Below are 12,809 nucleotides of genomic sequence, written 5' to 3'. Positions count from 1 at the left end.
CTCTTTCCAAAATACATTTAAAAAAGTTATTTTGGAAAACACATTTCGAAACGTATTATACAAGTTATGGAAATCTTATTTTCAATTTCTTTTCTTCTGAAAAATGCTTTTCCAAAAATGTTTTCATAATACACTTATAAATTTAGAAAAGAAATGTTCAGAAAGATTCTGGAAAAGCTAATCCAAAAATCATTTAAAAAAAATGGTAAAATCATATTTTCGGATATTAATGGGATGTAGGAAGAACTTTGACGGGTTGCAGAAAGAAACATCTTGTATTTAAACTTCCTCCTAAAAATTCAACAGTAGCACAACTCAAAAATCACGATGACGAAATAGAAAATGAAGGAAGAGAATTTGTCATCATATAAGTAGCCCTACATGATCATTACACTAGGAACTGCCAAAGAAGTTTGAGATTAATTAAAGAAAAGTTTTAAAAGAATGATAGAACAAAGAGAATTCAAGTTATTGAGGTAATATTTAAATATAATATTTTGTTCTTGATTGATGATTGGTATTGTCATTTCATTTGTAATGTTTGTTTCTATGATCTAGATCCTTATATTTGACTGGAAAGTACTTCTAAGTTTTTTACTCAAATGATAATGCTTAACAAAATTTAAATGGTAGGAATAGATTTAAAATGTTAATTGCTATCAACGTCTATCGAAATTTAGGAGACTTTCTTAATAAATTTATATGCGAGGAATTGATATAAATAATTTTTATACGAACATCAATATCAATATAGAATATTATCATGCTATTCAAAATACAAAAGAGTAAGAAGGATGAACCCCAATCCTGATTTTCTCAATTGAATCAACAACTCTTTACTTTGTTTTTATTTAAGTTTCATGAAAACTATTGTCAATATCAACTAAAATCAAATTATTGTACACATTCTTACACTTAGTGAATGTTAATATTAGGATTTTAAATAAATGTTTCTTGTGGGTTTGATATCCGTCTTTAGGGATAAATTATTATTTCTGACAACACGGTGCACTTGTCCTAAATCAGTCATCACATACACATCCTCGTTCCAATATCTAATTTAAAAAATTAGATATTGTTCATACTTGTACTCGATCAATGCAGAGATTCTTTGTCAAAATCGAGATGTGTTCGAATGAGACCTGTGGGGACAAGTTTATTTGTCATCTCTAGGTTGGTGCAAAGCTCACCTTATTAATCTAGTTTGGTTAGGTTGAGTTAATGTTAAATTTTACTTTTTAAAGATGATATCATAACTATTCATAGTTTATTTTAGTCAAGTTTGTTGGGCCTATCATAATAGCCACCATCAAATTTCCAACTGATCTTATGCTCGAGATGTTCGATCCTTGCCACGAAAGGTATGTTGATGATCTAACATCAACTAAACATAAAGTATGTTGGAGCAAAATCCAAAATCTTATGATTTTAGTTAGTGTTGAAAATAACTAAGAGTATGCTTCGTTTTTAAGACATAGCTTAGTAAGAAAGTGCAAACAACATTATGCAATCTCAATTTATATATAAACCTTTTTACAAGATCAAATGATGTAGACATATGTTTAAACTACCCTCGTGCAACACAAAATATATATATTTATTCTATATTGCAGAAAATCCTCTTTACTCCATGTACAACTCATGTACTACACAAAAACATTTATAAATACCTTATTGTCCTGTGTATAACTATACTTTGTTGAATGAGAATTGAGCTACTCTTTTGAAAGTATTTTTCCTATTATTAAGATCATTAAAGGAGTATTTCTCATATTTCTTTTCAAGGAATCTTTCTTGAAATCGAATTATGTTAAGTTTCTCTTAGAAACTTAATGGGTTTAAAAAAATTTAATCTCCTCCTAGAATCTTCCCCTATAAGGAGGGAGATGAACTCCATCATTATTGGTCTTTATGTGCCACCTCTCAATGAAGACAAAGACCAATTCCTTGTTATTTGCATCATAATTGATGTTACAAAGTGGCAACGACTCATAATTTTAAACCAAAGTCTCAATCCGTCGATATGAGTGACCAAGTTTAATTCCCCACAATCCTTAAAAAGTATAGGGGTGTGTATACGAAGAAAATAATTTCTTACGACAATCACCATGACAATTAACTAAATTTTGTTTTTTTATCTCACCATCCCACCGTCTTTGATGTGATCAGCATGGCTTGCTAGGAGTGATGTATTCCTAATGAACAACTCTTTTACGGGTCTCCCCAAGGACTGGACTGCAATCCTCATGTGGGTCAAGGTAGCAGGTCTTTGTCACCTATCAACATGAACATGAGTGACACCACTCCTTCTTCTACCCATATATATCCAAATTAAATCATATAACAATTCATAATGTAATTATAAACCATGCATGTATATTACACATTTAATAAGATATTTTTTATGCATAAAAATATATTTTAGATTGCACAATCCAAAAATATATTTTAGATTGCACCCCGTTAAATACTTTTACGCATAAAAAAATACTTTTCAGATTATACAATTTAAAATAATTTTTTAATTTCAAAGTATATTACTAATTATACAATCTAAAAAAAACACTTTTATGCCTAAAAAGTACCTTCTAGATTCTGTCAAATCCAAAAAGTGTATTATCAATTGCACAATCTTGAAGGCATTATCAACTCAACGCTTTCATATTGAAGATTTGTAACTACTTCCTAGATTCTACAATATAAAATATTCATGGATCAAACAATACAAGAGTATCACGCACAACAGCAACTTAAACAATATTAATCAAAAATTAATTTCTTCACCAACAGTAATGGGTGATGACTACAATAGATGTGGCAGATGGGAGTGACAGCGATAGTGAACGGAAAAAGAGGTGTAGAAAGGATGAGATAGTTAAGGTCATTTTCATCTTTTAATAAACACTGATAAAGATGCTGGAAAAAATCATGGATAAAAAAAGTAATTGCCTATCCAAATTTAGTACCTATCTTTTTTCATGTAAAATATTTCTAATATAGTAGCTAACCATGAGAACATACCCAGTAAAAATACGACATTACTTTAAGATTACCCATGTTTTCAAGATATTTATTATAAACATTTGAACAAAATTAAAACATTTTCTTTCAAATTACATAACATAATTTATATTTAAAAAAATTACTCTAAATTCAAAAGACAGCGTATTCAACTTTCTACTTAATATCAGCCAGATTGAATTGGAAGAAATTGGACAAGACAAATTTGAACAAGTTTACGATTGTATTTTCAATGTAATTTCTATGTAATTATTGTGTATGTTCACAGTAATGGGGATCTAATTATCACTTGTTTGAGCAAGTAAAAAAAATTGATATCACACAACCTCCCCTCTTCGTAAAAATCTGGATGGGAGGTAAAGCGTGATTCCATGAGAATCTTCTAAGAAACCTCCTGCAGTGATTTCTTGTCTACTGATAATCTGCGAACATCTCGCAAGTTATCATTGGACACTCTTTCATTAAAATGATCTCTGAGAAATTCCACAGCCATGAATGTAAGTGCTGAAGCCGGAATGTACCATGTAATCCTGGGGATGCTACCCCTAAAAATCCCCTTCATGCCTTCTGTGGCCCATATACTGCAAATTGCATCCAACCAACCACTATACCTAAGGCAATGGTAGAAAGCAAATTACCACAAAGTTAGCTTAAATAAGTCAATCAAAAACCTTACCACTCAGCTCACTCAATTGGCACAAAACCATGTTTGTGACTATCAATAAAGAAATATGACTAATATCCTGGTGGAGGCACACAATGTGCATACCATAACCTGTTCAAATATTTACTACAGGAAATGATACCTCAAAGTTGAACCCTGCACTTGCAGTCTTGTTTTAACAACATCCAAAGGAGTAGTAAGATATGCGCTGAGACCTGTTGAATTATACTGAACATACTGAGTTTTATGGAAGACAATGAACACTGCAGCACTTAACATTTAAAGCAGAGCACTGCACATACCACCCGCTAATCCTCCTAGAACCAGTCCCTCGAATGAATGGTTAACACGCCAATTTGGGCTAGATATCCCTTTTTGCTCTACATATTTTGTAACGTCTTTCAAAGCTTCATAGAACATGACCTATACAATGAAAACAGCAATTTCATATAAACAGAAAAGGTATGATGGTTGTGAGTAGTGACTCTATTTACTGAAATCAGGATCGAGTTGATCACCAACACAGCCATCAATATTTAAGTGTGTTCATTCCAATTGACAGTAAAAATGCAAACAATCTCTTTCAACCATTGACGAGGTAAATACATTGTTTCAAAAGTTTGCACAATATTATAAAGCTGGGACTAGACACATGGTGAAGTGTTTGGAATTTAACAATATTCATTTGAAATAAATGGTTCACAAATAATGAATTATCAAAAACAATATGATTGTACATCTTGTATCATTCCCAATAGCAGATTATTAGGATAAAATATATTCTCAATATCTACATAATAATTAGGAAAAAATATCTTCAAAATCTTCCAATTTATTTTAGCATATTTTTATTTCCTTTTTTAGAGGTTTTGGTTATTATAAATAGAGATAAAAATGTAATTTGTGATTGATATCAATAAAATAATTCTTTAGTTTTTAACTTCGGATATTCACTCTAATGTTCGGGGACTTGTTTTAGAATCTATTTTTGGAGCAAAATGGTTTGTTACTTTCATTGATGATTGTACTTTGTCATGTGGACATACATTATGACAAGTAAACCTGGAGTCTTTCAAATTTTGTTAAATTTTTCCAAAATCAATTTAGAAAAAATATCAAAAGAATTAATGGTACTTATTAAGAAGTGAAAGCCTAACTCAACCTCATAAAACCAACTTATAAGATGAGGTTTGCATCCACTTATATACTATGAAATGTCCTAATCTCTAGTCGATGTGGGATCTCCAACCGCACTCAATATCATGATAGTAAGTATCGTGTGATACACGATTCGATTCTACTTTCTTATAACACGAATCGTGTAAATAATCGTTTTTGCTTCCGTATCGCATGATACAAGTGCGAATCGTTCAAAAAATTACAGAATCGCAAATCACTTATGTATCATGCTGTGAATCGTGCAATGTATTTGGGTTTGGTAAAAACCCTAACTTTTTTAACCACAAACTTCAACTATGATTTCCCTCTTCTCCTCCAACGGCCCAAACATAGTGACGCATGGAGAACGACGATGAGAGCAAATGACAAGGAAGCGAACTGCAAGAGAAGCGAGAGGCGCGACAGGAGCAAGTGACGTTCAAGTTGCGGGAGATGCATACCAACTTGTGCTCTTCCTTAATCCGATTGTCAAGTGGCACCATGCGAAAAGGAAGAGACAACTGCAGTAGCAGTAACATGCCCATGGAAAATGAGGAGGCACTCGTGCAGAAGACGGCCATATAATCCAACCCAATCCAACCATTATAATATTAACCTAGTATGGCCAGTGATACAATCACTTTTTTATAATGTGGTTGTGAGTATTAATTATATTTTTACATGTTTATGTCTTATGTTATATTTTTTAAATGTTTATGAATCTTACGATTCACGATGCGAAACAATTCACGATTCGAAATATAAGCTCTCCGATTCATGATTCAACTACTATGCTCAATATGTGAATCAATAATTCTTCACTTTTGCCTCATAAAGGTATTCTCAAATTTTAGAGTAGAATAGAATGATTTTATCGCTAGGAGTACATCATATATATATATGTATATATATATATGTATATATATATATATATATAAAGAGAGAGAGAGAGAGAGAAAGAGAGAGAGAGGGGATAGGAAAGCTAATTTTTAAAATATTATAACAGCACTTAATATAATCAGGTCTAGTCCCTAGTATTCAAGAATATAATCAAATCCTTATTATTCAAGGATGTAATTAGATCCCTATGATTCAGGAATATTTACATTATACACTTTAATTATAATATGCTAAATATGAAATGATAAAATATGATTGATGACAAGTATTGTTCATGAATGAATTAACATATGTTAACACTCCACAACAAAACAAAGTTGCAGAAAGGAAAAATCATCATATTTTTAAATCCCTCCTTTCCTAGATATTTGTTCCTAAACCTATTGGGGATAAGATGTGTTAACTGCTACATACCTCATTAACAAACTATCCACCCGCTTAAATAATGTTATCATCCTGATAGACGTTGTGTCTATATAATAATGGATGTCACCTTTCATGAAACAAAATCTATTTTTGTCAGCCCTATGCTTTAAGGGGAGAAAACACTTGAAGCAAAGGAGCTCTCCTCTGTCACTACCATATTTATGTTAGGATCCAAGTGATGATGTCACCACAAATGGGATCAAACCAACCTATAGTGAGGGATAAGAAAACAAATTCTTTGGCAAAAAACATTAAAGAAGACAACACTTTGACTCCAAAGCAAGAATAGTTGCCTGACTTGGAGGTGAGGATCCTTGAAGGCAATAGTGAGGAGGTAAGTGTTACTGAGGATTTACCACCCCATTGCGTTGAGAAGGGGAAAATGATTATGTTAAATGTCCTATCTCTAAATATCTCTACCATGACAATCTTTCTAATAGACATCAAAATTTTATCATTGTCATTGATGCCATAAAAATTCCTACCTCGTTCCAAGAAGCCATGAGAAGTGAACATTGGACTCATGCTATGAGAGGGGAGATGGATGCATTAGAAAGAAACTCAACATGGGTGATTATTGATAAACCAAGAGACAAGAAGACAATAGGATACAAATAGACATTTATATTGAAACACAAGGAAAATAGGTAAATAGACAAGTATAAAGCTAGATTGGTTGCAAAGGGGTATTACTCAAACTTATGGAGTTAACTATGAGGAGACTTTTCTCCTATACCAAAGATGAATACAGTTCGAGTTGTTCTTGCTCTAGCAACTCATCTTGGAGGGGAATTACAACAGTTGGATGTGAAGAATGTCTTTCTTCATAGACATTTAGAAGAAGTGTACATGGAGATTCCTTCCAAAATTGAAACTCATGGTGGAAGGAATAAGGTATGCCTCCTAAAGAAGGCCTTATATGGTATTAAACAATCTCCAAAATAATGGTTTAGGAGATTTAGAAAAACAATGGTTTCCTTAGGATAGAAGCAAAGTCAAAGAGATCATACTTCATTCATAAAACACTCTGTTACAGGTAAACTTACACTTTTGATGGTATTTGTGGATGACATCATTATTGCAGGACATGATAAAATAGAGAAATTGGCTTTAAAGGAAAAAGTGGCGGCCCAATTTTATAAATACCATTCTTGATATCAGAATATACAAAATGTGTCCATTATTTCAAATATTTATGTTCAATAATACATTCCTTACTTAAATTAAACTTATGATTTCATAGCCCGTTCGATGTGTAGCCAGCAGTACACAAAAAGACGATGCCTTGATCAAATTGGAATAGACATTCAACAAAAATTAATAGAGACTAAACAAAATCTTTTCATATGCTCACAAAAAAAAAATATAGCAGATTATAAAAAGAGCATAAGTAGTAAAATCGTGTGGGTAACATAATACCATTAGACCAGCAAACGGAACGTCCCTTGCCAGAGTAGATAAATATCTGCAGAAACAAGAAATATAAGGAATTAATTAAACAATTGACTCATTATAAGATAAGGACTCATTCACAGCTTGCTTTTTAAAAAACTCAAACTTCTTCGTGACACTTGTACAAGACCAGTATTTTCTAGTGTGTACCCTGCATATAAACCCTTTAAGCCCTGTGTTTTCCATATTGAGCAGCCTGCGTGGATCATTCCAGTATAATAATCATACATTTGTGTGCCAGGATTAATTGCAATGCCATTTTTCACAGGAACTGAACTCCAAGATGTAATTGTGCCTTGAACCTGCATGCGTTGTTTCATCACTTCACATGGAACATACACAAAGGAACCTAGAGTGTCTCCTGAAAATAGAGAGAAAAACAAGGTAAATTTGAGCCCACTAAAATGGTTAAAGGTGTCATCTCATGCTCACAAAACCTTCAAATTTGGAACAAGAACAAAATTATAACACCAGGAGGATAATCATTTGAATATTTACTTTCCTTTAAAAAGAAAAACTCAGTCAAACACCATTCAAAGTAAGCTCTAAAAACTAAAAGTTACTTTTTCAAAAAGCAAAATGAAAAAATGATCTTCCTTAAAAGTTAATTGGGGGATCATCCACTTTTATAAAGAAGAAAAGCTAAAAAATGCTAAGCCAAATGCTACATGTGAAAATATATAGAATGTGCTACGATAATCGATGATGTCCAAAACAGAATACTTAGACATCCTATAACTTACTGACGAAATAATTATACAAATACAACAACAAAAATGGGTAGTGCATTAGAAAGAATAACAATAAATCTTAAAATGCGTACTTTAAACTTCACTCAACCTGACAAAACCGACTTGCAAAATAAAAATTGAAACCCACTTATATGTTATGATTTGGTCATATTTCTAGATGGGGGATTTCCAACACACTCTCTCACAATGAAGATTAGACATCTTGAGCGTGGGATTAGACATTTGTAGGTAATCTAATAGAGTGGCCCAATAGCAAGTGGCACGAAAGCCTAATAGCAAAAGGCATGAAGGCCCAAAAGCCCTTCTTAGGATAAGCTTTGATACCATGTAAAATAGAAGGTTGCTCCATGTAAACTTTCTCATCAAGAACACCATGCAGAAATGAATTTTTGATGTCAAGCTAAAATAGAGTCTAGGGACGAATAACTTCAACGCAAAAGAGAAGTTGGATAGATGTCATTTTGGCAACAAGAGAGAGTGTTTGTATACTCTTGTCCATAGATTTGTGTGTATCCCTTGACAACCATGCGAGCTTTATAGCAATCAATTTGACCATTCGGTCATGTTTTAAGTGTAAAACCCTACACCCAACAATTGATATGTCAAGTGGAAGTGGAACCAACTCTCAAGTACCACAACTTTGAAGGACACACATGTCATCCATCATCGTTTGTCACCACACGATAAAGCTTAACCTGAACACTTAAGAATAGGAACAAAAGATAAGAAGGACAAACAAGTAAAATGCATGGTGTAAAGCCAATGATAACAAAGGCTAGTATAGTGGGGAGACCAAATCCAGAATGTCAGGGAAGAATTAGGCATGGCCACTATGTTATTATCTATCGAAGATGGTCCCGTATTGGAATGTTAATAGGTTGTGGGCAGCATTGATATACCTAAAGTGGTGTTGGAGAAGTCATCTAGTGATGAAGAAAGATTGACAAAAGGTGGGAAATTGATTAGAGATGATTATAAGAAACATTTCGAGCAGGAGATTAGATATTTATGAGTAGTCTAATAGTAGTCTGATAGCTAGTAAGATAATAGGTCCAACAAACATTATTAGGATAGGCTATGATACTATGATACCATCTTAAACTATAGGAAATAAAGACAAGATGTTGAAACTGTGTATTTCTGAGACAACAAGAGTGCTTTATTTATATTGAAAAAACAGAATCAATACAATAAAATAGAAGAAATATGGTATCCTCTAATACATGGTTCAAATCTGCTTACCAACAGCTCCAGCAATGAAATTCGCCCAGTGGCCCCTAAGTCTAGGATGTGAATCCTCAATCCACTTTTTTGTGGACTCTATGACACCAAAATATGTTGCACCAGTTGCAAGAGATCCAGTAATACCAGGTATTGCACCCCTGTAAAAGCCTATAGAATTTTAATTAATCACAACTTCACAAGGGACAAATTTCCAAGTTAATAGTCTAAAGTATATGTTACAAAATTCATGAATAAGTTTACAACAACAACAAAGTCTTATAGATCATGAGTAAATTTAGATAGAGAAAAAGTAAGAGTTGAAGTCATTGCTCATCTCTCTTAAAAGTTTTGATTATAAGTTCTGAAAGAAAAATAAAATTAACTCACACATGCATGAAATGCCATTTAACATAAGGAAATTCATTACTAAAAGCCATAAAAAATATCCATAGCAGGAACAAAAATATTAAATGATCAAAATAGCATACCTTTTAGTCCATCAACCTGCCAGACATGTTGCACCATCTGCAATATGTTTTTCTGGTTCTAACGGATGAATGATGTTCCAAAGAAGGAGAAAAACTTTAGAAGATGGATATATGAACAGCTCGTAACTTTTTAAACATGTCGACAATACTGTCTAATTCATCTATAGGCTGCCATTATACCTGAAGTCCATTTAGAATAGCTTGACTTTGTAGTCGGGTTTTAATGGTATCCACTGGATGCATCACTCCTTCTCCAAAAGCACCAGCAACAGCTCCCCACACAAACTCTCTCCATACTTCAACAATATCATAAGGTAAGAAAAGTAGTAACCGTATATTTAAAAAGTAAATGATTTCATACACAGATTATTCTCCAGTCACAGTAAAGCTCTGTTGGGGAGAGATGAATGAGAAAATGAAAAGGGGATTAATGATAAAAAGTGTCTAATGCAACGAGATCAGATGTGTGTCCCAAGCTAAGAAAAGGCTCAATTTCCTCATAAGGCTGTGCCTCTGCCAACCAAAACTCAGATAATGATAATATAACAATTGAATTGCTCAGTCTAGACATATCATATTAGTGTGCATGACATATTGTAAACATGTCAATCCATTCCATTAACTATTAAAAAGCAAGATTATGTGCCATAATATTGGAACTCACACAAACAACTTTCAATTGAATAACTTAATCTCAAATCTGCAACAACTAAACCAAAAACCTTATGTTAAAATCAAGAAGCCATGACTCCAGACTCAAACAAATATATTCAACAAATTTCTATTACATTTGTGAGATTGGGGGGAAATCAAGCACATTCACGAACTTTTGGTTCATTTCGTAGCATTTCATCCCTTTGATTAAATTGCAAAGAACATCTGTTCAGCATCAATGAAGTAGGAATTTTTCCTAATCCTAAAGGAAATTTGTACCCTCCGCTTTTAAAACAACTCGTTAATTACTTTTAATTATAAAAATCAAAACCTATCATGAATACGAATTTGGTTATCGATGGAAGCAACTGCTTACAGAAGAAATGGTCATGCGAAACATTCTTCGAAGCTTGTGCTTCGTTGGAAGTGATCCTCTGAACCGCCATAGACAAGTCAGTAGTAGTGGGACATCTTTTCTAGGGTTTTCAAAGGGGTTTAGCAAAGAGAACAGGTTCAGAAATGCTCAAGGTGAAAAAAGTAAAACAATAAATCACATAATAAAAGTGAGAAAATTTTCAGAAATATATATACATTAATTTATTTTCTTTTAAAAAAAAGATTAATAATTATATTTTAGATGTATTTTAAAAAAAGTTACTATAATATATTTTGAAAAAAAATTCAGAACATGAAATCTAAAAATATATTTTAAGAAAAGATTTCAAGAATTTTAAAATTATTCTGAAAATCTAAATCCAAAAATATATGTTTATTGTCTCTTTTTTTAGAATAAATATGTTAACAATTTATGCATGTGTATTTTAAGATAACTGTAACTTACTAATATATTTGCTGATAATTTTTTTTTACTAATATATTCATTTTAAAAATAAGTGAATATAAATTAATAAAGTATTAACAAATTAGGAAATTCTTTTATCAAAATGAGAAACTTTGGAGTTTTTGAGTGTAGAATAAAATTTTTGCGCAATGCTTATTAATATTTGAATTATTAAGAATAGATTATATCTAAAGCATTTGTTATCTTCATTAGGCTTAGTAAAAAATCTTTTGAAAATATATTGATATTTTGAATCGAAGCCAACAAATAAAAACCAGCTGTCAAAATGAATATGAAAAATATTTTATATGCTAAGTAATTCATACATTAACTTTTGGGGGTCCAAATTTCTATTCATCTATTTTTATTACCATAGATCTCATATATTTTAATACTTTTGCATAGTTTTAATATTTCTAGGGCATGTAATATACTTATTTTATTATTTTGATCTTATAATTTTTTTACCATTTTAGTCCATACAATATGAATATTTACTCTTTTAGTTTTTGTCTATAGTATTAGTTTAAAATGAGATATTTAATTTTTTATGAATATTTTCAACATATTATGTCATTATCCAAAAAAATTAAATTTAAATAATTTATAAATAGTTTTTAATTTAGGTAAAGAAATGTTTCCTTTTTTATTTTTAAAGATAAGTTTAAAATAAATGTATTTCAGTTTAAAATATCACGAACAAATCATATTATTATTCTAAAAAAATTAATAAATTACAAATCCTGTGCTAAAATCATATTTAACAAATAATTCATTTATTTTTCATTTCTTGAAAAAATGACATGTGTAATTATTATTCATACATAAAACATTAAAAGGAAGTAGTCTCTTTAATGAAAAGGATAATGTGTGGCACATTTTTTATTTAATTTGGTTATCATATAATTAACTTTTATATGTTTATTCCTATTTCTATTTTATTTTGATCTAGGTCAAGTTTTCTTACAAGTGATAATGTGACTAATAGAAAACAAGTCTGATATTTTTAAAAGATTTTTGGGTGAAGGTTTTTTGGTAAAGACTATTTTTAAAGGTTTAGTTATTCATTGTATAAAATGTTTTATTTTTTTTCTTAACTTTTAAAAAAATCAAAATTAATATTTTCAATGCTTCTTAGAATTATAAGACATCAACAATGTTTATAAATAAAATAAATATGAACAAATAGTTATTAAAATATTGAGATATCAAAACAATGATGATAAATC

General features: G+C 31.2%; 1 protein-coding gene across 1 annotated transcript; it reads right to left on the bottom strand.

Annotated features, from left to right (window-relative positions):
• Positions 1 to 3,225: 3,225 nt before the first annotated feature.
• LOC137822235 (Mitochondrial substrate carrier family protein) lies at positions 3,226 to 11,274 on the bottom strand. Its single transcript, XM_068627132.2, has 9 exons — positions 11,116 to 11,274; positions 10,266 to 10,381; positions 10,086 to 10,143; positions 9,616 to 9,765; positions 7,772 to 7,982; positions 7,589 to 7,634; positions 3,988 to 4,108; positions 3,828 to 3,900; positions 3,226 to 3,632 (listed from the first exon to the last, which is right to left on the bottom strand). The coding sequence occupies exons 1-9, from the start codon at positions 11,183 to 11,185 to the stop codon at positions 3,404 to 3,406; spliced, it is 1,074 nt and encodes a 357-aa protein (XP_068483233.2). The 5' UTR covers positions 11,186 to 11,274; the 3' UTR covers positions 3,226 to 3,403.
• Between the last annotated feature and the right edge of the window lie 1,535 nt (positions 11,275 to 12,809).

Source organism: Phaseolus vulgaris, chromosome 9 (genome assembly GCF_051622355.1).
Source record: "Phaseolus vulgaris cultivar YP4 chromosome 9, ASM5162235v1, whole genome shotgun sequence".
NCBI classification, from domain to species: domain Eukaryota; kingdom Viridiplantae; phylum Streptophyta; class Magnoliopsida; order Fabales; family Fabaceae; genus Phaseolus; species Phaseolus vulgaris.
Note: the sequence above shows the minus strand (reverse complement) of the source record. Positions and strands in the feature narration are given on the sequence as shown.

Bases quoted from the DNA above. Each gene is read 5' to 3' on its own strand.
- LOC137822235 (XM_068627132.2), bottom strand. From the start codon at position 11,185: ATGGCGGTTCAGAGGATCACTTCCAACGAAGCACAAGCTTCGAAGAAT. The intron at 10,382-11,115 runs GTAAGCAGTTGC...ATATTGTTGAAG, and splicing joins TTCGCATGACCATTTCTTCT to TATGGAGAGAGTTTGTGTGG. The intron at 9,766-10,085 runs GTATGCTATTTT...AAAATTCTATAG, and splicing joins GCAGGTTGATGGACTAAAAG to GCTTTTACAGGGGTGCAATA.